Raw genomic sequence first — 26,330 nt, forward strand, 5'->3', positions numbered from 1 at the left:
ACAGGAAGACTTCTCTATCTTTGGACTTTGTGCTGCTCTATTAGAGGGGTCCCCAGGCAGTGCTGCTTATACTCCAGAATAGCAAAACCACACTTTGAGTTTTTACTTAAAACCCCAAGGCAAGACACGAATCTAGTAGTGGTGGGGCAGATTGGGAGATAAAGCTGGACAACATAATATACTAAATTCAGAATAACTGTTTGATCTTCTCTAGAGCCTGGGTTGTTGTAAAGTGGAAGAGAGCACCCATTTGACCTCTGCTTGGCGAGAAGAACTTGATTTCCTATGAGATCATTTCATTACGATTGGGAAGTAACAGGAATGACAGGAGACAGACTCATGTGACACCACTGAAGAAAGAAAAGGAAGTTCATATTTGAGTGTTTACCATGTAATGCCAGGCACTGTTAGTCTTTATATTAATCTTCATAGGTGTTCTCTAAGGTAATAGGCATGATTTTCTTCAATTTATAGGTGGCAAAACCATATCAGAAATGTTAAATAACTCTTCCAAAGTCAAAGATCTATTAAGTCATGGGCCTTAGGATTAAATTTCAGATTTGTCTAACTTCAAAGTCTGGACTTTCCCTTCTTGAAAGGGGTGGTGGCTTGTTGGGACTGATGTGGTTGGTCCTTTTGGCAAAGGAAAACTGAAACTAGTAGAAATAAGGGGAAAACTAAATCTGTTTTACAGAGTAAATAGGGTCTCGAAGGGAATGACTCTGAGGTCAATAAAAACTAGCAATGTACTTAGCAAGTAGGTGCTGCAAAAAGATTGGTTGACGCTGATTAAAGCTTAAGTATGTCCTAGACACCTTAGTGAGCTAGGGTCGGGGGAGTTAGAAAGAAGAAATGGTCCAAGAACTAAGCCTCCTAGCATTTTCTCCTACATTTCCCTCAGCATCCCTCTTTAGGCAGACACTCAATTCTCTAGCTTTATCATCAAACAGACAAGGACTTGGTTTAGGGAGGCAGGCTGGCCCAGAGAAGTTGTGGGTCTGTCCTTCCCTCTTTCCTTGATGAAAGGACATGTGATTGGCTACATGGAAAGAACCCCTTACCAAGAGTGAGAAGATGTATGTTCTATGCAACCTCTGATGAAGAAACAGCAATGGTGATTCAGAGAGATGTGGTAGGTATAGAGATATTCCTTTATTCAGGAAAGATGTATGGATTGTTTTCTTCAGGGAAGCACGGGAGTCATCCTCAGGGAGAGAATGGGGTTAGGCCCAAAGAACTGATCTATTTGGAGGATTGAGCAAGGATTCTCAACTGTTTCCTAATCCCTGGCTCCCAGGGGCCTGTGATCTTTGGCGTTTCTTTTTGTGGTTTAGGGAAACAGGGTGGAAAAGCGTGCAATTTTTTCTTCTGATCTGTCTTGGAGATGGACTTTGCAATAAGCAAAGGGTTCAACTTAGCAAGTCGAAAATCTTGAATATTTAACTCTTCTGGCTTCTCAGGTTCCTTCCAGAATCTTGTAGGCTTTGCCTTCTCATTGGTCTTAGGTGCCTCATAGACATAGAAAACCTTGTTGTTCAGCATGTTTTGGATCCAGGGATCAGTTGAGGCACAAACAATTAATGTTTCTTGTAGCTGCATTGAAACAAAAACTGACAGGGCTAGCTGAATTTGGACTCAGGTTGGAAGGGGAGGGATTACCCAAGAGAGGGGAAACTAGCCACAGGCCACTATGGCCTCAAGGACAGTGTCTGAGAACTTACCCCCTTTGTGAGATTTGGAGGAAGGGGAGAAAAGATTAGAAAGTAGCAGGGATATCTTACGCTTTTCTTCATAGCCTGGTTCTCTTCCGTGTCTAACATGTCCAAGAGCAAGTAGAACACTTGTGAACCACGGATCCCCAGGACGCCCTGGCAGAGGCAAGTGAGACTGCCTAAATAGCCAGCCCTGGGAAGGTGCCCATTCCTCTTTCCTATTCTAGTCCCTCTGGGATGACCCTGTGTCCTAGAGAGAGGAGGAGATGATGTTTCCCAGCTGAGATAACCCCTTCTTTGCCTTTTGAGCCACTGCATAAGGTTCTAATTCCCATTATTTACGAGGAAGAGTTGAGACAATTTCTACAATATCCAGTAACACTCATCTCTTGTCCCTTATCCTATCCATCTCCAAACCTAAAGAAAAAGTTCTCATGAGAGAGGGTTAGGATTCTAAAATTAACCTCCCCAAACTTGAGAGCCATTTCTTTCCCTTCATGACTGCTCAATCACCCATGCCCCCTGCCCTCCACATATCTCAGGAATTGGGTCAGAGAAGCAGAGCCCACTTTACCAGAGAAATGACTGCTTCTTGGCGTGCAGCAGGATTTGGATCCATCAGTTGCCTGTGCAGAAGGGAGTAAAAATGTCCAATTAAGAGGGAGAATGGGAGGTAGTTTGGCTGCTTCTCAGGCCCAGAGTGAGTTGGGTCTAATGCTGATGTGTGATGCTAATTTAATTTCCCTCTCATTTCTCAGGTCAGGAAAGGCACTGGAAGAGGGAAAGTAGGTACGATAGTTTGCCACAAGGCACTTCCTATGATCAGGACTCACATCTATCCAGGAATACTTTTTTTTAATATTTATTTTTCAGTTTTTGGTGGACACAACATCTTTATTTTATTTTTATGTGGTGCTGAGGATCAAACCCAGCGCCCCGTGCATGCCAGGCGAGCGCGTTACCGCTTGAGCCACATCCCCAGCCCCAGGAATACTTTTTAAAAGTTGCTTTCAAGTTACATTAATTTGAGCTTTACTGCAATCCTGAGTAGTATTATTGGCCTCTTTTCACAGATGAACAAAACTTCCAGGGTCAAAGTATGATTTAACCAGCAGCATAGGCAAGGTTCTCAGCCAAACCCTCAATTCCCTTTCCACAGCATAGGATTTGTCTCTGGCAGCTCCCAGCCCAGGCCACTCACTCCTCCATCAAGTTCAGCATCATAGGCTTCATCTTGAGGTCTTCTATAGCTTCAGCCACAGCCTGCCTCACAGCCTGCAGAGGGATCAAAGTGGAACAGCAAAAAGAGGGAATGCAGGGTTGTGCATTAAAGTACTGCACAAATCTTTATTGAACACTTCCATTTTGCTATGTACTGTCCCTGCCTTGAGTGCAGAGTCTGGTGAAGGAAGCAGACAAGCAAATAGGCAGTTGCAGTACTGCATAGGTGCACACGGAGGATGTGTGATTCAGTGTTGGGTACAAGGAAAATCTCCCCTGGAGGAGGAGGTGATGCCTCAGCTGAAACTTGAAGGGTAAGTGGGACTTAGCCAGAGCGGGGTGTTTGTGCAAAAGTCTGGAGGCCAGAAAAGTGCAGAGAGGACAGAGAGCTGAAAATAGTTCAGACCAGTGAGGTGACCAAACTGAGATTCTTCAGAGTAATTACACTGGGACATTACGTGGAAATCAGGACATGGTTGTTCATATGTCTCTGAGGGACATCCGGGTGAGAAATGAAGCTAGACAGGTAGGCAGGGCTCCAGTTGTGGAACAAAGTAAGTCAGCGTGAGGGCACCAAGAAAAAGTTTTATGCAAAGCTGTGACAATGGGATCTACATTTTAGAAAAATGTTTACAGGAGTGCTGGCTCTGTAGCAAGCGATAGTATTGATAAAAAGTAAAAGAACATAGAAAATGGCAAGGCTGAATTTGGTGATTTGGGAAAGCTTCCCGTAGGAGGTGTCATTTGGAAAGGTCTTGAAAGAGCAACAGCATTTTAATAGGTGGAAGAAAACGGAGTTTATAGTATGAGGCAAGATTTTTTTTTTTTAAACCTTGCTTCTCTATGTAAGGGAGGGATGATTCAGGGCACTTTGAGCTGCGGATTGTCTTAGTGAAAGACAAGGTGGTTTGAAAACATGGTGGTGTTAGGGGAACAGAGTGGGTTAAGATGAGTGGGGCTGGTGTGGAAGCTAAGGTCTGCAGAGAAGGGAGAGGAGACAGGTTTGGGCAACCTGGGCTTGGGAGCTGTAATCTCACATGGAAGGGTTCATTATGTGTCTTCCTCTTGAGCAGGTCAAATGTGATTTCCTCTAGTCCATGTGCCTGGATCTTTTCCAACCCAATGATTCTGAGCATCTGGATAGCTTCAAAGCGGTCCTGGGGGCAGGGGTGGGGAGGTATGGAAGATAGGTCCCACTTCTCATCATCCCACCCTGTCCAAATGCTGAGGAAAGAAGAGTAGAGGGTAGCCCAGAGCTCACCTCAAGGATAACAGCAGAACATAGCTGATCCAGAATGGCCGTGATGACTGCCGCTGAGTGTACATGCATCACCTTGACCAGTATCCTAAGTGCCTGTGAGGTGGGGCAGGGTATCCAAGTGTATACCTACAAGTATCTGAATGGCCAGATGGATTTGGGGGCTCAGCCTAGAGCTGGTGGGGAACAGGTCTGTTCCTTCTGTCTCTTTACCTCTTGAGTGAAAACACAAGTTCGTGTTTACACTTAGTGCACATACATAAATGAGCTCTCATACATATCAAATATACAAAGATGTGCACATTTATACGTCCACATAATCCTATACTTAAGCAAAAAATATCTTCATAAACACACAGAGGCCCCTTCTGTGCTTCCAGCCAAAGCATATTTTCTTGGGATGAGTATGACAGGACCCAATGCCACCCAAGTAAGTAGTGGTCTCTCTTTCCCCAGTGCTCCTCAGAGTCCAGCCTCCTTCCTTTCACACCTTCATCTGTTGGGTCTTGGGCCTTTGGCCCAGGCACTCCAGCAAAAACTCTTGGGCCATTTGGCTGCAAGGCCTCAGGAAACCTAAGCACAAGGCTGCCTCCAGGGCTGCTTCATGTGATGAATTCTTTATCACTGTCTGCAGCACATCCACTAGAGTTTCTTCATCTCCGATTTGAATCCTCTGAAAAGGAGATAGTAGTTGAAATGGACAGTTGGAGATGCTATGTCTTCAGTCAGGCTTCATGCTTTATAAAAGGGCTTATTCAAACCATTCTCCTTTCTCTCTAAAATGAATTTCATGCCACTACATTATTTCATCCACTTTACCTTATTTTTGCTGCCACCTAATTGCTTTTAGGTCATATCTCCTGATTTCTTCCTGACTTTATCTTGTAGAAGGAATGACTGTTACTTCTTTAATACTTCAGCTATCTTAATTCCTGGTATTTAAAAAAATACATACATGTAATTGATCTAATGGCTCTCCTCCAATACCTCCTCCCTCTTCCTCAGCCAATCATACCACAGAGAAACTTAATTATCACCTGTCCCAGCAACTTCTCCATCATCTCCATTTCATGGATACCACTCTCTGAGCATCACCTCCTGTTTTTCCAGTTCACTTCCCAATGCCAACCATGGTTTGGTTCCACAAAGGACTAATGATCCCCTGAGCCTGCCACCTTTTAACTGCTCCTCCTCTTCCCTCTACCCAGCTTGAATTCCATGGTTCTGCTACAGTCATTACCCTGACTCACCCTCAACTTCTTTACCCACTCTTGTTTCATTATACTCCCTTGACAGAACCTTGATGCTAGTCACATCCAGCTTCTCACTTACTCTGTGTCTGCACTTTCTGGAGAAAAATAGTCATGATTCATCTTGCTACATGTGTGAGCACAAACCTTAGGTAGATCTATTTTTCAAAAATCAATAATTATAGTTTTTCTTAAGGCAATTCTCTTTTCCTTTATTTTAATTCACACTTTTTCCTCTGGAGCCTCTAACATTTTTCCTCTATTTCACTCTCAGCTGATGGCTCTGCTTCCTACTTCACTAAGAAAATAAAAGCATCTAGAAAGGGAGTTCCAAATATACCTACCACCACCTCCATCTCACTTCCTCTTTCTTTCTGCTCTTTGCTATGAACTATACCAGATCTCATCCCCTCTCACCCACTCAAAGACACAGCTGCAACAACTCTTCTCACTCTCTTCAAAATCATTTCCTAATTAATGGATCATTATCCTCAGCATTGAGACTTATCACATTTCTTTCTGCCCAACCTCTCTTAAATCCACTGTAATCAGTCATTTACCACTATTGCACCATGAAAATGATTCAGTTAAGACAATCAGTGATGCCCACATTGTTATATTCACATATCAATCCTCAGTGCTTACATTTCCTGATAAGGTTCTTCCTTGACATATGTTCTTTCACTTGATTTTCAGAATTCCACCCTTTGGGTTTGTCATCCAACTTCATTGGGTATTTCTCAATAGTTACTGATTCCTTCTACTTTTCTCTGACCTCGTAACATTGGAATGCTCCAAACTGGAGTTTTGGTCTTAAAAATCTCATGTAGTTTAGTGATGTTGAGTGCCATCTGTATGCTTACAAATCCCAACTTCCTTCTCTAGTTCAGACTTCTCTCCCAAACTCCAAATTATACTTATCCAATCATTTACTTACCATCTTCCTTGGAGCTACCAAAAGTCATCTCAAACTGGACTTTGGCTGTTACCTCCAGACCTGTTGTCTGGGAATTCCCTTAACCTTAATTGATGGCAATTTTGTCCCTTTAGTTACTAGGCCCAAAATCTTGGCTTTACCCTGATTTCCTCACTGGAGCTCATGTCCAGTCCAAAAGAGTTTTACTTACATCTTGAACTTCATCATTTCTTAATAACTCCACTGTGACTACCATGGTCCAAGCCACCATTATATCTTACCAGGATTGTTTCAGTTTCAGTCAGAGTAAACCTTTTAAAACGTAAATTAGATCTTGTTACAGCTCTGCTCAAAAACCTCCCAAGTACTTAAAGTAGCCCAAAAAGCCACAGACAGTCTAGCCTCCTGTTTTAACTTCTCTGACCTGAACTTCTCTTCCTATTGCCCTCTGAATTCCTATTTCAATTATGCCCCACTAGCCTTGCTGATCCCAGACCTCAGCAAATACACTCCTGTCCTCACCTACTGGCCCTCTTATGTTCAGCATGCCTTCCCTCAGATACCTGTAAGGCTAACCCCCTTACCTTCTTCACGTCTTTGTTCAAATGGACATTCTAAAGGAGACCTTCCAAAGGAGACCTTCCTTATTATGTTTAAATTTCATCCCATCTCCATCTCTGTTTGACATTCCTGGTGACCCTCCCCCTGTTATATAATTTTTTTCCATTGCACTTGTCACCTGACATACTATGTAATTTTCTAATTTTTTTGGTTATCTTATGTCTCCCTCCACTAGAGTGTAAGATCCACAAGAGCAGGGATCCTATTTGGTTTGCTGATGTATCTTAAGGGCTTATGTTAGTGCCTGGCATATGGAAACTATGTAATATATATTTGCTCAATAAATGGATGAATGAAGGATTTTCTTTCATATTAAGCAGTGGTAGAGTCAAAGGAAGAGGACTCTAAAAGGAGGTGGCGAGGGGACAAAAACAAACTGAGAGAAGTGTCAAGAGAACTCAGTTGGGTTCTTGTCCCCTATGGACAGAGGTTTTGCTCTAATAGGTTTTTTTTAGAGATAACAATAATGGTTACCATTTAGAGTTTGCTTTTTTTTTTTGAGAGCATTATAATTAGTACATAACTATATAACTAAATAACTACATAGTAGTTCCATAGTCCTTTTAATTTTTTTTTTTTTATTTTGAGACAGGGTCTTGTTAAATTGCTAAGGCTGGCCTTGAACTTGGGATCCTCCTGCCTCAGGCTCCAGAGTCGCTGGGATTACAAGTGGGCACCACCACAACTGGCTTGGTGGTTAACCATTTAAAGAACACAGGCATTATAATTAGGCATGATATGTTATGTCACGTAATTTTTCCAACAATGCCACAAGATAATAACTATCTCCATTTTAAAGATGAACAAACTGTGGCTCTGAAAGCTGGCTTTTCAGAGGTTGTCTGATTGGCAAGTGGACAAGCCATATGCTTCTGTTCAGCTCTAGAGGGGACTCCACAAGCACAATGCTTTATTAATCTGAAGGGTAGGTCACCTTCCTGTCCCAAACCCCAGCCAAACGGGTCATTTACCTTGACCTGCTCTGCACCAGTTACAGACTCTCCTCCCAATCACCTTGTCTTTAGGGACGGCAGCCCAGGAGTTCAGAGCTGCTCGTAGGCCCATCAGCGTCTCCATCCTTCGACCCTCATTTTTCCCCTTCAACTCTTTGATGAAAGCCTGGATCACATGCTTATTCAAGCAACCTGGACGGGGAGGGTTCTCAAGTCAGGGCAGAACTGCCAGGACCGCTCCTCTTTCAAGGACCCATTGAACTCCTCTGTATTCTCTAGACAGATGTTCCCGGTACTGGGTTTCAAGGTGCTGCCCATTTTCCCAGGACACCTGAGCAGCTGTCTGAGCATGAACACAGTTCCAGAAGCTCTCCTTTTCCTCTTCAATCCATTCTCCCTTTTCCCTCCACCTTCCTCTCTCTGCTCAACAGCACCTAGGATAGTTTCCAGACCCTGCCAAATGCTAGGTTGGAGAGGGTGCACATTCCACTCCCTTCTGCCCTTACCCAAAGAGAAAGTAGCTGCACTTTTGCACCTCCCCCAGCCCCCTGCCCAGGGAGAGATCAGACTCACCTAGGATGGCCAGGGTTCGATAGGCCTCATACTTCACTTTCTTTTTACCAGAGTGGGCCTGATTTAAGAAACAGGTGGTAGAAATAGCATCAAGTGATGGAATGTCAGACTTTAGGGATCATGTCAGTTTAACTTCTCAATTTTACCAAAGAAGAAACAGACCTAGAGAGTGACCTGTGTGTGCTGAAATAGGGTTCAAACAGAATGGTGCAATGCAAGGAACCCTGAACCCATGAGTTAGACTTTTATTCAGATCTCTATCTGGTATCTAGCAGCCACTTGGCTTTCATTAAAAACCCTTGGATTCTCAGAGCTTTTACTTTCTTTTTTTTTTTTTTTTTTTAAAGAGAGAGTGAGGGGGGAGAGAGAGAGAGAGAGAGAGAGAGAGAGAGAGAGAGAGAGAGAGAAAGAGAATTTTTAACATTTATTTTTTAGTTCTCGGCGGACACAACATCTTTGTTGGTATGTGGTGCTGAGGATCGAACCCGGGCCGCACGCATGCCAGGCGAGCCCGCTACCACTTGAGCCACATCCCCAGCCCAGCTTTTACTTTCTTATTAGAAAGTTAGATACTAAAAACTATTCCTAATGTTGTAGAATTTAAATGAGATTATGGATTAGAACACTTGCTCCTAGGTGTAAATTGATACAGGCCTGGAGTATTGTTTCAGTTAAGGTAGAGAATGAGCTCAGCCCCAGTTCTTGGCTTTTCAGTGTACCATCTTTTCTGTTAGAGCAAGGAGGTTAGATTTCCCCTTTCTTCAAGCTGCTCTTTAAGGAACTAAGGGCATGGTAACTCTTTCCCCACTGGATGTGACCTATCAGTCTGGCACCCTGGGGAGTCTTGTCTTGTGTCTGTGTGCATACCCTCTGCACATTTCAGACCCTGTTTCCTTCTTTTTTGAACTCCATGCAGCCCCAAGACTCACCACCTGCCATAGTGCCTCCATGACAAACTTGTCTCTGCTGCCCAGGCACCCCAGAGCCTGCAGAAAGAGGTTGGAGGAAAGGGAAGAGAGCTTAGCCACCACCTCCCAGAGTTCCTGTCTTTTGGACACAGCTGGAATTTACACTTGGAACACTATCTCCAAACCCACCATTCACCTCCAGCTGCTTTTGGCTTTCCAGCTCAGCCAAGTTCTACCCGAAACAACCCTCCTCCACCCTTGCCACTCCTCACATGTGCTGCATAGAACTGCTCATCCTCTCTCGGAGATTTCAGCATTTCTGTAAGTTCCTGCCCATCCAAGCCAGGCAGTGGAAAGGAAGAAAGAGAAAGATAAAGAACTTCTAATGAAAGGAGTTCAACCAATCTCCCCTCGAATCCCCCTCCACCCTCTGCACAAGCAGGCAAGGACTGAGCACTAAAGGATTGTGTGAGCCCAAAGTAGAGGCACCCACCTGGAGGGAGTCTCCCCATTCTCCTTCCCACAAGGGTCCTAACCTTTAATCTCTGCCACTTCTGGGGGTCAGTGATAGGTTCGAAGGGTCTGGATCCCACCTGGTATCTTGTAGCCAACTTACTCATGGTGGGATAACAGTTTGGGATGTGGGTGCCCTCTTTGAGATACCTGTATGAGAAATTGCACAAGTATCCTTGGTTTCCCTTGCTCTTTCCTCAAGTCACAACTCCAGCTCTACCACAGGGACTCAGTCCAGCTCAGAGTTCAGACCAGAGAAAGACAGTGATATCTACCCCAGGTCCTCTCTGGGACCTGTAGGCAGATTTGCTGCCTCCTGACCCCCAGGCCTTCCCTGTTTTTGCCCTTCTTCTCTTTCTTAGATGTGAAAAGTACAAAAAAAAAAAAAACCCACACCTAGCGTTGTCTCTCATTTTCCGTAACATCTTCTCATTCTCCCGCTCCTTTTGCCGGTCATACACGGTGAGCCAGTGTGTGTACATTTCAAACTTCTTGGAGTAGCAGGAAGGAATTAAGTTCAGCTTGCCCTTGTGCTGCCTCCAGCACTCCGGTTTTAGGGGAAACTCTTCCTTTGGTGACTGAAAGGTGTCAGTGGCAGAGTAGTCAGAGGGGCCCCCCCAGACTTTTACTTGAGTTCTGGGGTCTGGGAAGGGGAGAGTAGAGGAGAAGAGGATGGGGTGAGAGAGACACCCTCTAGTCTCCCACCTGGGCTGGAGTTACAGCTATCTCCTAACCCGCTTCATGACTTGGGCAAGTTATTTCACCTTGCCAAGGTCTCAGACCTCTCATCTATAAAATGGAGCTAATAATCCTTGTTCTTCTGTTCCCCTCTTGAGGTTGTCTTGAAGAACAAAGAAGGACCAGTTTGCAAAGCAACCTATAAGTTGATCTGAATACAGTTTGGTTATTTGGGGATCTTAAAGCATTTTGAAAGGGTTATTTGGTCAGGGACATGAAAGGGCAAGAGTTGGGGAAAAGATAGACTACTGATCATTCAGATATTTATTGAATATCTGCTATCTGCTAGGGATGCGGTCATCTTTCCTGCCTTCATGAACATAATAGGTTAGTTAGGAAAGCAGACTTTCTTCAGATAATCTAGCTCTTAACTTTGGGTGTGTGTGTGTGTGTGTGTGTGTGTGTGTGTGTGTGTACAGTACGTGTTCCTGCAGTACTGGGATGGAGCCCAGGGCCTCATGCATGCCACACAGGTGCTCTTACCACTGAGCACACTCCCAGCTCTTAACAGTAACTCTAGCTCCATTGTAGTGGGGTTTTGGGGTGGGGCAAGGACTTTCTCCAAGGGTTTGTCTGGGATCCATCCTTGTCTCTTCTCAAGCCCTCCTATATTTACAACAGATCTCTCTGTGCAACAGGGAAAGGAAACTTCAGTCAGAGGTTTTTAACTGATTGTCATGATTTCAGAAAATGGAGCACTGACTTATGGTGAGCAGGGTTTCCAGATTTAGCAAAGAATAAGCAAAACAAACAAAAGCAACAACAAAAACCCAAATGTCAAGCTCAGGTTCAACCTGGATTTTAGGTAATCAATGAAATATTTGGAAATTTTGAACATATTTATACTTAAAAACCATTCATTGTTTATCTGAAATTTAAACTTAACTGGGCATTTTGTATAAAAAAAATCCCCATGTTAACCAATAAAAAAGACTCCCATTAGTAAGCACTCCCTGCATAGCATGGGCCTTATAGATTTTGTGACTTAGCAACTCTACAACAGGTGTGCAGGGGGGCTGATCTGTGACAGAGGAAGCTCCTGAGGCTCAAAGAAGAAAGTGACTCATCTAAGAGTGTCAGGCTTCTGTGAACTGATTTTCATGGAAAGGAGTAGTTTGCTGTCCCTGTGCTTTGACACATCTCCTGGAGTAGCAAAAATTAGAGGTCTTACCTGGTAGTAGGACAAGGGCAGCAGAGCATGAGTCATGGCTTCTTTGAGTTCTGGCAAGAGGATAAGAGTGCATGGTAATAAGACAGCAGGTGCAAAGTGGACTCAAGAATCATTAATTCAGGCATTTGTTCATTAAGTACTTAGTGAATGCTAGCATCAGGTATTTTGCCAGATACCAGGAAGGTAAGTAAGTAAGGCATAATTACTGCCCTTAAGGGGGCTCACAGTCTTACTCTCATAGTACTGTGCTACTCAACATGTGGTCTGTGGAATGGCAGCAGTGCCAAAGCCTGGGAGCTTCTCATAATTGCTCAATCTCAGGTTCCACCTTAGACCTGCTGAGTCAGAATTTTCATTTTGACAAGATTCTAGGTGATTCCTATATAACTGAAATTTAAGAAACTAGCAGGGTATTCTTAATCTTGGCTGCATAGTAGAGTTATTTGGGGGGACTTTGAGCATAGCTAGACCCTACATAAGACTAACTGAATCAGATACTGTGGGAAAAGGGCCTAGGCATTTTAGGATGCTCCCCAGATGATTCAAATATTCAGTTAAGGGTAAAAACTATTGGCTCCTTCCGTTTTTCAAACAAATGTGTCGAGAATCACTTGGAGAGCTTTTTTTCAAACACAGATTTCTGGGACGTTTAGTATAATTTCTGGGACTCTTTGTCTCTGATTCACTGGATTTGGGGTGGGCTCTGATAATTGGCATTTCTAGTAAGATGATGCTGCTGTTGCTCCTGGGACCACATTTTGAGAATGAAGGAAACAGAAATGTTTCTTAGTCATTAACAGAGAGAAACAAGTATGGAGACAGATATAGGTGATAAACTCACAGGCATCTCACCTAACCTGGCTGGGAGGATCTGGGAAGGTCTCCAGAGGAGATTTATACACAATCAGTCTTCATACAAGTAAGAGTTAGCCATATAGAGCAGGGGAAATAGTGTTGGAACACACAGGGAACACCTTATGTGAAGACTTGGAGGTGTGAGAGTTGGGGTGGAGAGCAGGGTGCAGATGTGGGAGCAGAAGCTGGGGAGACACACAGGTGTCCCAAATTAAGAGGATCCTGTAAATCCTGCTGCAGAGCTAGAGACTTACCTTGAGGGCTGTGGGGGAGCCATCAATATGTCCAGGGGCCTGCCTTGACCTTTCTAGTGGATTTGCTGAACTTAGTGCCCTGCCTGGAACTGGGAGCCAGATAACCTTGCCTTTTCAGGCTCCTGTCCCTGACTCTATTCCTGTTCATTCCAGCCTCACCTTTGGTATAGTATGTATCCTTCAGCCATGGGTACCTGAGCATTGACCTGGTGATTTCAGAGCTATCAGCTGATTTTACATAGGCCATCTTCTTCTCCTGGTGGGGTTAGGGGCAACCTTGGGGGGCAGTCGGAAATTCAGGGCTGTGGGGGAATGGTGGCACAACTGGAGAAGACCTATCCTCTGGAACAAGAAGGATCATTGAGGTGTCCAGATTTTGGAGGTAGAAGTTTCCAAGTGTTAGCAACCAGATCGCCTTGGTAAATAGAACCCTCAAGTTCCATTCTTGAGCCCCACTCCTGGCATCTATTGGCCTGTGGACTGAACTGGTTACTTGATCTACCTGAGCTTAACTTTCCTCATCTGAAAAGTGGAAAAGTTATGCTTGTCTGGTTAACTACCAGGTCTGTGGCGAGGCATAAATTAAAAAAGAAAATCAAAGTATTTGATGAACTGTTGGACTCAAGTAAGTCCACATTAGGGGCAGGGGTTGTTCTCAGGATATGCCATTAGGAAGATGTGGTGATGGACAACCCCTTTTATATACACACTCCCCTTCTTGGTTGCAAGAGATAGTACAAGCAGGGCGTTGTGGTGCATACCTATAATCCCACTGACTGAGGAGACTGAGGAAGGAGATCTAAATTCAAGGCCAGCCTCAGCAACTAAGCGAGGCTCTAAGCAATTTAATGAGACCCTGTCTCAAAAAATAAAAAGTCTGGGCATGTAACTTAGTGGTAAAGTGCCCCTGAGTTCAATCCCCAGTACAAAAAAAAAAAAAAAGTGCTGGGGATGTAGTTCAGTGATAAAGTGGATTCATTCCCCAGTTTTCTGGTGATATTAAGTCTGATTAACAAACAAACAAGCAAAAAGAATATCAAAGATCTGTTTTTCCTGCCTCCCACTTTTGCATATGCTTTTCCCACTACCTATCACTCCTTTCCCTTCCTTTTCTACCTGTTAAACTTGACTCAAGTCTTTCGAATTCCATATAAACATTCCCTCATTTTAGCCAGGCATGATAACCTATGTCTATAATCCCAGGTACTTGGAAGGCTGAGGCAGGAGGATTCAAGGCCAAATTCAAGGGGAGCCTTGGCAACTTAAACCTGAGCGTAGGAACTGAGGCATTTAAAAATTAAAATTAGGAGCTGGGATTATGACTCAGCGGTAGAGCGCTTGTCTAGCACGTGCAAGGCCTGGGGTTTGATCCTCAGCACCACATAAAAATAAATAAACAAAATAAAGGTATTGTACTTCTAAAAAATAAATATTAAAAAAATAAATAAAAATTAAAAGGGCTGGGGACATATCTGAGTGATAGCATGCCTGTGGGTTCAATCCTCAGTACTAAAAAAAAAAGTTATCTCATCTCTGAAGTCTCCTCCCCTGGCTCCTGGTCCCGCCCACTCAGTGATGTAATTCTTCCACCTAAGTGTCACCACAGCCTTTTGTACAGTTGCTTCTGTTTCTGTGTTTATCATGTTTAATCTGTTCACAGTTCTCACTGGACTGCCAGCTGCCTAAAGGTGAGGATGGTGACTTGTGACTATGCACCTCTTTATTCTGGTCTCCCCACCCCACCCTCAGTGCCTACCACAGTGCCTGGCACACAGCAGGCAGCCCATTGTAGCAAGAGTACATGGGTTACCAAGCCATCAGACTTAATATCACCAGAAAACTGGCATGAAGTACTTTGATATAATATATTAAGAAAGACAGCATCACCCATAGTATTCCTACCAAAAATGTTTTAACCTCAATCTAATTATGAGGAAATAATCAGGCAAGCCCAAATTAAGAAACATTCTACAAACATCTAATCTGGGACCGGGGGTGTGGCTCAATAGTAGAGTGCTTGCCTAGTATGCACAAGGCATTGAGTTCAATCCTTAGTACTGGGAAAAAAATCTGATGAGAACTAAAAACTATCAGTATCTTAAAAATGAAAATAATAGGGGGCTGGGATGGTGGCTCAGTGATAGAGCACTTGCCTAGCATGTGTGAGGCACTGGGTTCATTTCTCGGCACCACATAAACATAAATAAAATAAAGGTCCACTGACAACTAAAACATATTTTTTAAAAATGAAAAAACTATGCTTAAAGACACCAAAAAGACATGAAAGCTAAATCCACCGTGTACTTCATTGTACCCTGAGTTTTTTTCCATTAGTGAAATTTTCTTTTCAAAAATTTGTTCTTTTTAGTTAGCATGACAGGAGAGTACATTTTGACACATTTTTACATACATGGAGATTATCTATTTCTAATTAGGATCCCAGTCTTGTGGTTGTACATGATGCAGCAATTCACTGTATTCATATGTGTACATGGGAAAGTCATATCAGATTCGTTCCGCTGTCTTTCCTATTCCTGTCCCTCTCCCTTCCCTTCATTCTCCTTTGTCTAATCCACTGAACTTCTATTCTTCTCGCTCCTTGTGGTGTGTTAGTGTTGGATCCTTAATCTTAAAAAATAGCTATAAACAGGGGCTGAGGTTGTGGCTCAGAGGTAGAGCACTCGCCTCGCATGTATGAGGCCCTGGGATTGATCCTTAGCACCATATAAAAATAAATAAATAAAATAAAGGTATTGTGTCCAACTATGACTAGAAAATAAATATTTTTAAAAAATAGCTATAAAGGACATTATTTGAGACAATAAGGGGAATCTGATGATGGATCCTATATTAGGAAATAGTATTGATGAGTCACTGATGAGTTTCCTGAGTGTGTTGCTCGTTTGGTGGTTATGTGAAATGTTCTTACTCTTAGGGTAAATACACTGAAACTTTTAGGGATGAAGTGACATCATCTCTGCAACTTTCAAATTGTCCTGAGGGAGAGAGGGCAGGGTAAGAAAATATAGTGAAATGTTAATATTTGAATCCAGATGAAAAACATATGAATGAATTCTTGCAAATTTCTGTAAGTTTGAAAATTTGCAATTTGAAGGTGAAAAACAAAAAAACAATATGGGCTTTGGCATTAGACCTTACTTTTTTTTTTTTGGCTGTGGGGTTTTGTGGGCAAATCATTTCCTTCTCTTGCCATGGGTTTTCTTCACTGTAAACAGGGCTAATAATAATACCTACCCCATAAAAAGAATAATGAATATGTGAGGCTGAGCCCATGGTTGGCACATAGTGAGTGCTCAATTAATGTTACCTATATCTGTTGTCATTACATATTCATATGAAGGGACACATAGTTGGGAAGGTTGGAATAGTTCACTTTAGAGGTACTGGTGGAGTTGTAAAAACCACAAAATGCCCCCCATTCTCCTTATTTGAAAGACTGGAGACCTTCAGGATTGTCACTATCCTGTTCTAAGGGCAAGGGTCGTAAAGAAACCCACTGGGGATTAGGTAGAGGATAGGCTAAGGTGGAAGGGCCAACCAAAGTTTGAGGAAACAGGGAGGTACTGTGACAGGGAGACGGATAAATTCTTGGGGCTTGGGGCTGGGAAATAGTGACTGTTGTCCTTCCTACCCAGTGGACAAGTCACTTGTTAGTTACTTTACCTGCTCTGCCTGCCAGTGCCCACTTCTGAGAGAGAGAGATAGAGAGCGAGAGAGCAAGAGAGCACTTTTGCTCCCAGCCCTGCTCACTGGGTGGGGCCATGGCCCCCAAGGCTAGTGTGGGCATCAGGTAAGTTCAAGCCTGGACCCCTGTTGCTTAATGTATATGGGGAAGAGGGTTCCCACATAGGAAATCAATCCAGGAGCCAGTTTTGTAATTATACTAAAAAATTTTAATGAAAAGCTGATTTTTTTTGTCAGATCAAGTGGTGTGATCCCAGTTACTCGGGAGACTGAGGTAGGAGGATCACAAGTTTGAGGCCAGTCTGGGTAACTTAGTGAGATCCTGTCTCTAAAATTAAAAGGGCTGGGGGTCTAGCTCAGTGGTAGAGTGCTTGCCTAGCATGTTCCATTTTCAGCACGGGGGGGGGGGAGCTGGGGTGAGGGGTGGGGAGAAAAGAAAAGAAAAAAAAATAGAAAAAAATAGCTGATTTCTTATGTTTGATAGTTTCAGCCCTCCTGAGGGCCTGAGATGGCAACTTTGGCCATGGGAGATTTCTTCAGGATCCCGGTCTTCCTTCTTTCCTTGAGAAACATGCTGACTTCCTTCTCTAGTCACAGAACCATAGCAAAGCCAAGGGGCCTGACATTCAGAGCCTAGAGACTTCTTGTTGCTAAGGCAGGGCCTTAGTAAGGCTTCCAGGCTTAGGTCGGGAGCCTTTTCTAATTGCTGCTATGTGGTAGAACCTTCCCTCCAACAGGTGAATGGGAGTGGGGGACTGGGGAGAAGCTCCTCAAGGTGGTTAGGGTGAGAGCAGGTAGCAACAGGCGAGTTTACACCAGCTGAAGTTCAAGGTGCCGCTTATCCTAGCTCATCTCCAAAGAGTTGATGTACTCCCGAACCCATTTCTTCTCTGGGTCGGCACACACCTGGCGGTTCCTTCGGGTGACAAAGCTGTGGGAGAGGAGAAGAGAGTGAGACCTTCTTAGCACTGGGACAGCCAGTTTAGGGGATGAGGTGGATTGAGACATAAAGGGAAATGGTGCTGGGACTAGGGTAGGGCCTTTTTGGAGCGCCATGAGGTGCTATTTCTTTTAAGGAGACATTTCTTCCTCTGTTGGGTCTAAGGGCTCCAAGCCAGAAGCAAAGTCCTGTGCATTGTAGCCCCCACCCAGGTACATGCAGCTTGTAATGCTAAGGGGACAGGGAGACTCCGGAGCCCAGGGTTGAACTGGCTAACTACTTGCTTTTTCTCTGCACTTCCCATCCCCAAGCCCTGTGCTAGGTTCACCATGCAGAGAGAAAAAAGATGTCCTCCAGGATATGCTTAAGAAAAGTGCCTAAAGGAACACATGATTTGACTATAGACAACATAGTGTCTGGCACAGAGTAGACACTCAACAAATGAAACCAGGAATATATCTATGCACAGGTGGGTGAATGAAAGAAGGACATGAACTTGAGTTTTTGTTGCACTACTTAGTAGTTGGATCACTATGGACAAATCACTTAGGGTCTCTGGGCCTATTTGCTGACCTCTAAAATGTGGACAGAAATAATTCCTGCTTTGCACAATTGTCATGGATCTCAAATGAGATAATGAGTTTTGAAAAATACTATACAAAAATAGCATACATGTATAGGTAATGTTATTAGAGTGCTGTGAGACCTCTGCTATAGGGTGGATTGGAACAATGTGAGACCAAGGTCCTGGTCCTGGACCATGGCCCAGAGAGGTTGAGGGACCTGAGATTGGCAGTACCAAAGCACTTCTACCAAATTACCAAGCAGAATATAAATATTGTGAAGGTTGGAGGCCTTATCTCTGCAGGTGTTGATGGTATAAATTGGAAATATAAAAGTTGCTAGTCATACGGGCCAGTCCAGCTGCCACCTTGCCTGTCTTGGGGGAGGGGCTGGTTTTCTGTGGGGTAGACTGTAGGTTAGGTAACAGCTGCCCATTAACACATATTTTGGGGGCAGCCTTGTCTACTTGGCTATTTTAAATTTTGGCTTCTCCTTTAGGATGTGTTCCTACACATTACTATTATTTTGGGGGGATTTGAACATGGTCTTATCTTACTTAAATTAGTATTTAAGATTAAATAAGTTAAAGGTTCTCATAGGAAGAAAATTAACTATTGTGCAGCTGTCTGGAAATTTATTTTAAAGATCTTGTTGAATCTCACAGTATGCCATTTTATTATATGGCCTACCAAAGGAATTAATTATGTGTCAGAAACAATAAAGGTAAATTGTAAATCAGCCTGTTTTTGCAATAACTATCATATTTTCAAAATACTGATGTAGAGGCTGGGGCTGTAGCTCAGTGCAGAGTGCTTGCCTAGCATGTATGAGGCACGGGGTTCAATCCTTAGCACTACATAAAAAAAAATAAAGTCACACTGTCCATCTACAACTATTAAAATTAAAAAAATTCTGATGTGTTCCCTAGAATAAAATATTATTCTCAAATATGTTCTGATATGCTATGTGCCTACCTTGTTTAAATATCTTATTCATTTTTAAGTTTGATTTCATTCTTTCTATAGGCATCTGTCCATATGTCTTTCAAAGTCAATAACCTTGTGTAATTCTGATTCCATGTCTAACAGCATTGAAACTTTTTAAAAAAAAATTTGTGGTAAAACATATAACATCATCTTAATCCCCCCACCCAAAGATTGAACCCTGGGCCTCATACATCTCATACATGATAGGCAAATGCTCTACCACTGAGCAACACTCCCAACCCTGCCTTAACCATTTTTAAGTATATTATGCATGTTTGTGAGCCCAAATATTTTCAGATAAAGTGAAGGCTTAGGTGTGTTTTGAGAATGAGAATTTCCTGGTTGCTCTTTGGGCTCTCTCGTGGATAATATTTGCTCTTAGAGCAACTTTTCTGCTGTTCCGAGGCTCACCCAAGACCACTTGACCATCTGTGTCTTACTCTGGTGAGCAGAGTGGATGAGAAAAATAGGGGAAGAGGTGTTCTAGGCTCTTCTGCCTCTCACTGTTTATTTTCTTATTGGAAAAGTGTGGAAGCTTCAGATATAGACCCTGTCCTTATTCAGCGCTCTCTTCTTGGCACCCTTGGCATGTGGCCAGGAAGTTAAAAGGTCAGGGAACCAACCAACACCTGAGATGAGCCTTGCCTAGTCTCCACTTCCTCCTCTTTGCAGCACGCCATACCAAGAACAGACCATCTTTGCCAACTCTTCCCGCCCTCCCCCCATTTTCAGGACCTTCCACTTGTCTGACTTCTCTCCTTCCACCTGCCCTTCAGAGCAGGCGTTCTCAATTGCTGTCCTTTTCTCTGTGTTCTTTCCCAAGTCTTGGGCCCTGGGGCCTGGCACACAGTGGGTGCTTAACAGATGTTTATTGAATGAACAAGGAGATAAATAAATTGCATTCATTTCCTAAGTTTCACCTATTATTTTATAGATGCCAGGGAGTAGTCTAAGCATTTTATTATTCTCATGGTGACCTAAGGAGGGAAGCACTTCTCTCTCTATTTTTTAAAAATATGGTGTCATATTTTTTAATATCTTTAATACCTATATTTTCTTTGTTTGTTTATTCATTTTTCTGTGGTGCTGGGGATTGAACCCAGTGCCTCACAGGTGCTAGGTAAGCGCTCTACCACTGAACCACAACCCAGCTCCAGGGAAGTGCTTCCATCATCCCATTTTGGTGAAGGAATTGAGGTTCAGAAGGTTTAGTGAGAGATCTAAGCTTAAAGGGAAATGGTGCTGGGACTAGGATAGGGCCTTTTTGGAGCGCCATGGCATGCATGGTTCTGACATGGCAGACCTGCTTTAGTGCTCACCAAGGCAGTGCCACCCTGCCTTGTTTTTATTGGAAGGCCCCTTCCGCCTCCAAGAGAATGTCCTCAGCTACCAGCCCTTTGTTTACACTCCCCTCCCCTCCATCTCTTAGCTGTTTCCACAGGGTTGTCTTGGCTCCTTCCTCTTTAGACAGCTTGTCCTTGAGACTTAAGGGGGTTCCACTCTTCTCTAGCTACGTAGGCTGAGGTCTCAGCTACACCGTCAGCCTCTCCCTTCCCTTTGGCCCTGACCTCAAGTCCATGGCCCTGGCTAATTCCACCTCCTCTCTCCCATCTCTCCTCTCCTTCTGCTTCCAGCACTACACACATGGGTAGCTACAGTAGCCTTTAACTAGACCCCAGTTTCCTAGGCTGAGTTTCCAGCTCATTTTACATTTGATAGCTCTTTTTTTGTTGTTGTTGTTGATTTTCTTGACATTCAAGGCCCTCTGGGCTTCCCTACATGGAGTCCCTACAGAAACCAAAGTCGAACCCTGCAGGCATCCTCTCTGTCTGATAAACTCCATCCCACAGGCTTTCCCCTGCCATCCCAATCATGCCCCAAACAGTGCCTTTTGCCACAACCTCCTCTAAATCCTCTCTCCTCACCCCTGAAACCAGACACACTCCCTGTCTTCCTGTGTGATGTTCTTTGCCGGGTACTCTAGTCATTGCTGTGTCTGTCTCATCTCTTATTAGATTGTGAGTCCATAGGGCAGGGATGGTGGTTTTATTAATCTCTGCCCATAAGAGATATTTAGGGAATAGTTTTTTTTTTTCCTTTTGAAAAATATTTGTTTTCAGAAATAAAATCAGTGATGCAAAATATTACCAGTATATTTTGATTCACCAGGACCATTCACCAACTCCATTTTTGAATACCTATAAATTTACCATGTTATGAACATTTTTTGAATTAAGAACTTTGAATTTTCATTGGAAATTTGATGATAGCCCTATTTTTATCCCCCTCCCCCTAAGTACTGGGGATTGAACTCAGGGCCTTGCATATGCAAGGCAAGCACTGAACTACGTCTCCAGGCTTTTATATATATGCGTGTTTTTTTGAAAATTTTGAGAGAGGGTGGCCTTGAACTTGCGATTCTACCGCCTCAGCTTCCCAAGTCACTGGGTTTAGAGGTCTGTGACACTAGATCAAGCCCCATTTTCAGTCTCTTTCATTTTCTATTTCTTAAGTAACTAAGGAGATTCCAGAGACAGGCTCCAGACTCACTGTGCAATCTTGGAGAACTCAACAAATCTCTCAGCTTCACTATCTGAGAGCAGAATTGTGCTTACCTGTCAGGGCCATTATGTGAAATTTAGAAGTGATGCACATAAGGCACTGACACACAGTAGGCACTTCCCATGCAGTAGGGACTATTCTATTTCCCCAAATATATTAGCTTGCATATTTAAAGGTGAATCCCTCTCTCTTTTTAAAAATTTCTTCTTAAATAAATAGTTTGTTGTTGTTATTTTGTTTTGTTTTGCCCCTGACCTTAGACCTCCTCCTCTAGTTCCTTTGAGGTTTAGGTTGGTTTGGTTAGGTGTGAAATATGGGGGACTCTAGGGTTCTTCAGTGAAAAGGGATGATGGAGTCCATCTTCTCTATGCAGGGGCATTTCAAATTCTTTTCAAGTAAAAGTTGCACCAGCAAGTGGAGTCCTAGGAACCTAGCCCATGAGGTGGGCAGGATCCTCCAAAGATACCTCGTCTAGTTCTTTTACATTGTGGCTGGAAACCCGGCGGCTAGAGATGAAAGTACTGTGGCTACTTGGGTAGCTGGAGGATGAGTGGGAGTGGGTGGGGCACCCTCTTAGAGGGTGCCTGGTGTGTGGGGTCACTGACTCTGGGAGCCAAGTCAACCCTTCCTCACCCCCCTGGAGGAATCAGTGGAATTGAGACTCACACGACTGCTAGGTTGGAGCACTTGCTACTGGTGTAGAAATATTCCTTGATGTGGTTGCGGGGCACTGGGCGGGAGATGAAGGCAAAGCAGCAGGGTGTGGTGTCCGAGGCATCTGTGAGAAAGGATGAAGAAAGGAGACTCCCATTATTCATTGCCAATGGACACTGGGCACTGTGCTGGGCATTTTACATGACTGATCTTGAAAAGACTATTATCCACCGTGGAAGAACTGAGGCTCAGAGAGGTAAAGGCACTTGGTCATGGAACACAGTAGCCGAATGGGAATTCCAACAGAAGACTGAAAGTATCTCTTCCCCATCAATTGATCCTTGAGCTGAGCTTATATCCTTTCTTCTATATCATAACCCACTGCCCCTGGCTCTCAGGTCATGCTGGGCCTCCTTATCCCCTGTCATGGGTTCTCTGCCCTCATTCTCGCCCTTCCAGAATCCCTGATGAATTCAAAACTTGCATAGGGTAAGTTTGGGGAGGGCTGGTTCCAAAGCTGAGGCTTCTTGGCTCAGCCAGGATCCCAAGTGGGGCCTGATGCATATTGCATCCTGGGAGCCCTTGGCTGGGCTTTGACTAGAGAACCTCTTGTTAGTCAATTAATTCAAGATGCTGTTGGGAAGCACAGTTGTCTCTTCCCAGAAGAGCAGTAGTATTTATCCCAGCCGGATGGGGCTGGGTTTGAATACTTCCTAGGTGGATGTGCCCTTAGGCAAGTTATTTAATTTGCCTGGGCCTTTGTTTCCCCATCTGTAAATCTAGAACAGCTACTCAGAGAGTATTTGTATTCAATAAGAAGACAGGTCAAGCAAACAGCATAATCCCTAACCCATATTAGGCCTTTAGTTAGCTTTAATTATTCTTTTATAACCCCCCCCCCCCGCTTTTTTTTTTCCATCTGTGAAATGAGAGACCATGACTATCTCAGGAGGGGTTTGTTGAGAATTTGAAGTTTCTCAGAAATCCTGCTGGTGACAGGATGAGTCATTCATTTTTCAAGGTCAGTCCAGCTACCCCTGCCTACCGATATCCTCAGCATCAGTTCACACTCAGTGAGCACTTGCAAAACTCAAGGGCTATAGACCTTGGAGACTCAGAAAAGTTGACTGGGGGGCCCTGCCATGAAGTGGCATAGAGATCTATCTGGGGTAACAGGGCATCCGGCTAAAACAAAATTTAAGAATGTAAACAATGGGATTCAGACAGTATACATGCTGTAGTTGAAAAGAGGGCAAGGGCTGGGATAGTAGGATGGGGTGGGCCTTCCTGGCAGTGGGTGGACCTACTCTGTGGGTTGTGGTGTCAGGCCCCAGACTTACATGGGGAGGCAGAGGCAGGAATGCAGAAGGCGGCAGCAGTGAGGATGACAGCAAGGGCAGCTGCGGAGACCTTCATGGTCCCTGTGGGCAGAGGCTGTGGGTGACGCACGTGCTGCTGTCTCAGGATCCTCTGCAGGGATCCTCTGTAGCTCAGGCCTTTTATAGGGACTCAGGGCCAGTAGAGGGAGCACCCCACCTCCAAGGGGGAGTTTCCAAAATAGTGGCCAAGCCCTGGCTGATATCATAAATGAAGTTGCATAAAACGGAAAAGAAAACTGAAATAGCCTCCGGAGATTTGAGTCTCTGTTTCCACACCTCACTCGCTGCCGTCCAGAGTGAGCTCACCCCCCTTTTGCCCAAGTGCTGCCATGGAAACTCTTCCTCTGCTGGCATCCTCAGCTTCACCTTCAGGGCGGGGTCTTTCCTAGAGAGTAGGAAGCTGCCTCTTGGTGGTAAAGGGCTGGGGCAGTTAGGACAGGAGCAGAGCCTCTGGGTCTTTTGGGTTTCTTTCACAGTTCCTGCGTGTGCTTAATTTTTACCTCCCTTCTCTCGTACATGGGAGGATGCCATTTACAAGGTGTTCTACTGGGGAGTGTCCTTTAGACATATAGTCCCCAAGGATGGTGAGAGAACCCACTCTGTAAAATGGATCTGAGCTGCTCAGTGTGAGTTGCAATGTTTCCTCCGCGGGAGCTTTCTTGCTTTCATCACGACCAGAGGGTCAGCCCCCCAACCCCTTTGCCTACTGGTGATTGTTCGAGATAGTTTAGCCTGGGCAGGGCTGAAATTGGCTCCTGAATAAGAGAAAAGTTTTTATTGACAGTAACAAAAACAAATTTTAAAAAATGTAACCCTGTACTGAGAATATTTCTTGTTAGCAACTGTCACATGTAATTAGTGGCAGGGATTGACCAAGTCACCCAGAATGGGAAGACCTTGTCCATTTCTTCCTCACAATGGCAGGGTGGTCATCGGAAGGGGAAACTAAGGCTCAAAGAGGTTATTCACACCCACAGGGGCCCACAACCAATAAGTGGGATCTGAGACCAGATTTTTCGTATGTCTATGCCTCAGCTCTTCCCAGTGGCTCACATCAGGAAAGCAGCTAACAGTCATTGAGGCCCTTGTGATGCCAGGTACACTCTGCCACTGAGCTACTTCCTGCCCCAAGAAGTCTTCCTTTGAACAGATGGATCAGTTGAGCTTAGAGAGGTTAAGTGACTAGGTGAGGGCCATAGCCTGTTAGTGGCAGAACTCAATGTTGTACCCATGACCACTTTCTACCACACTATGTTGTTTCTAAAGAAATCCCTAAACTCTTGCCAAAGCAATTTTCCCCTAGGAACTCTGTATCTGTTTCCTTTTTGATCTCAGTTTCCCTCTTTAAGAAAGAAAGGAAAGTATTTCCTAGACACCAGATGTGCTGAGTTGGGACACTAGCTGAGGAAGCCACACAGAGATGGAACAACATGTTTCTCATCTGTGCATCCTAATGAACCTTCCTGCTGTGTGTGTGTGTGTGTGTGTGTGTGTGTGTGTGTGTGTGTGTGTGTGTGTGTGTGTGTGTGTGTGTGTGTGTGTCTATATGTCTGTCCGTCTGTGGGCAAGTGGGGATGAGATAGTAGGATAGTGGCTTAGTAGGAATAGGCAAAGGGAATCTCAGAAGTATTTTTCTTCCCTTTGGGTGGTTTCAGTGGATTGTGAGGAGCAGAGAAGGGCAAGAATACACACACACACACACACACACACATTTTTATTTTCTACTCATTTCCATTTGAAATCAGGTTTGGTCTTGACCTACCAAGTTATCTTTAGGTTATTCTCTGACTCTAATGAACTGATTCCATGAGCAATCAGAGAGCCCGTGTAAACAATATGGAACTTGGTACAGGATAGGGGTTCAGTGAGTGGTGGCCACTCTCAAGATGATTCATCTAGCACTTTATGTTCTTGAAAATTAGGAACTCTTTCCTGTCTGACCTACTGCACTTATAGTTGAGAGGATAAGGGACACAGTGACCATGGATGTGTTTAGGGAGCTGTAAAGTGAGTCACAAACAGCATGGAGCTGTTTCTGTTCTCTGTCCCTTCAGGGTACATGGTCTATACTGCTCAACCATTCCTCATTCACTTTACACATTGCGAATGAGAATTGCTGTGATCCAGGCACTGTTCTAGGCACTGCAGACACCCTGGTGAGCAAGGTAGTCAAAGACCTGCTTTCTGGGGCTGCTCTATGTGGGAGTAGGCTGGGGACAGACCACAAACAAGTAAATATGTACTTCTTAACTGTGAATCATCTTTCACTGGTCTTTACTCCAGGAACACAGCATCTTTTCTGTGTGTCTTTTGGAGTAAAGCCCTCCCCCATTTTTCAACAAATATCATGGATATGGTAGGTGCTAAATCAATAACTTCAAATAGCATCTTGATTAAGTGCAGGGGGTCTCTAGAGTTCAAAATCCAGCTCTAAGCTGGGCACAGTGGCCCATGCCTATACTTCCTGTCTCAAGGGACTGAGATAGAAGGATCACAAGTTGGAGGCCAGTGTGACATCTTAGTGTGACCCTGTCTCAAAAAATAAAAAGCGCCAGGAATGTAGCAAAGTTGTAGGGCAACCCTGAGTTCAATCCTCA

General features: G+C 44.1%; 2 protein-coding genes across 2 annotated transcripts; both read right to left on the reverse strand.

Annotated features, from left to right (window-relative positions):
• Positions 1-1,242: 1,242 nt before the first annotated feature.
• On the reverse strand, positions 1,243-13,190 carry HEATR9 (HEAT repeat containing 9; the record flags this gene model as incomplete). Its single annotated transcript, XM_081271745.1, has 15 exons — positions 1,243-1,593; positions 1,782-1,868; positions 2,287-2,338; positions 2,914-2,987; positions 3,971-4,090; positions 4,195-4,287; positions 4,682-4,864; positions 7,993-8,123; positions 8,505-8,562; positions 9,434-9,490; positions 9,685-9,741; positions 9,949-10,075; positions 10,322-10,503; positions 11,835-11,884; positions 13,103-13,190. The coding sequence occupies 15 exons, from the start codon at positions 13,188-13,190 to the stop codon at positions 1,243-1,245; spliced, it is 1,710 nt and encodes a 569-aa protein (XP_081127871.1).
• Positions 13,191-16,862: 3,672 nt separating this feature from the next.
• CCL5 (C-C motif chemokine ligand 5) lies at positions 16,863-23,834 on the reverse strand. Its single transcript, XM_081271818.1, has 3 exons — positions 23,695-23,834; positions 22,367-22,478; positions 16,863-17,579 (listed from the first exon to the last, which is right to left on the reverse strand). The coding sequence occupies exons 1-3, from the start codon at positions 23,768-23,770 to the stop codon at positions 17,492-17,494; spliced, it is 276 nt and encodes a 91-aa protein (XP_081127944.1). The 5' UTR covers positions 23,771-23,834; the 3' UTR covers positions 16,863-17,491.
• Between the last annotated feature and the right edge of the window lie 2,496 nt (positions 23,835-26,330).

This window comes from Spermophilus citellus, assembly GCF_964194105.1.
Source record: "Spermophilus citellus genome assembly, chromosome: 17".
Taxonomy (NCBI): domain Eukaryota; kingdom Metazoa; phylum Chordata; class Mammalia; order Rodentia; family Sciuridae; genus Spermophilus; species Spermophilus citellus.

Bases quoted from the DNA above. Each gene is read 5' to 3' on its own strand.
- CCL5 (XM_081271818.1), bottom strand. From the start codon at position 23,770: ATGAAGGTCTCCGCAGCTGCCCTTGCTGTCATCCTCACTGCTGCCGCC. The intron at 22,479-23,694 runs GTAAGTCTGGGG...CCTTTCTCACAG, and splicing joins TCCTGCCTCTGCCTCCCCAT to ATGCCTCGGACACCACACCC. The intron at 17,580-22,366 runs GTGAGTCTCAAT...CCTCTCCCACAG, and splicing joins TGCTCCAACCTAGCAGTCGT to CTTTGTCACCCGAAGGAACC.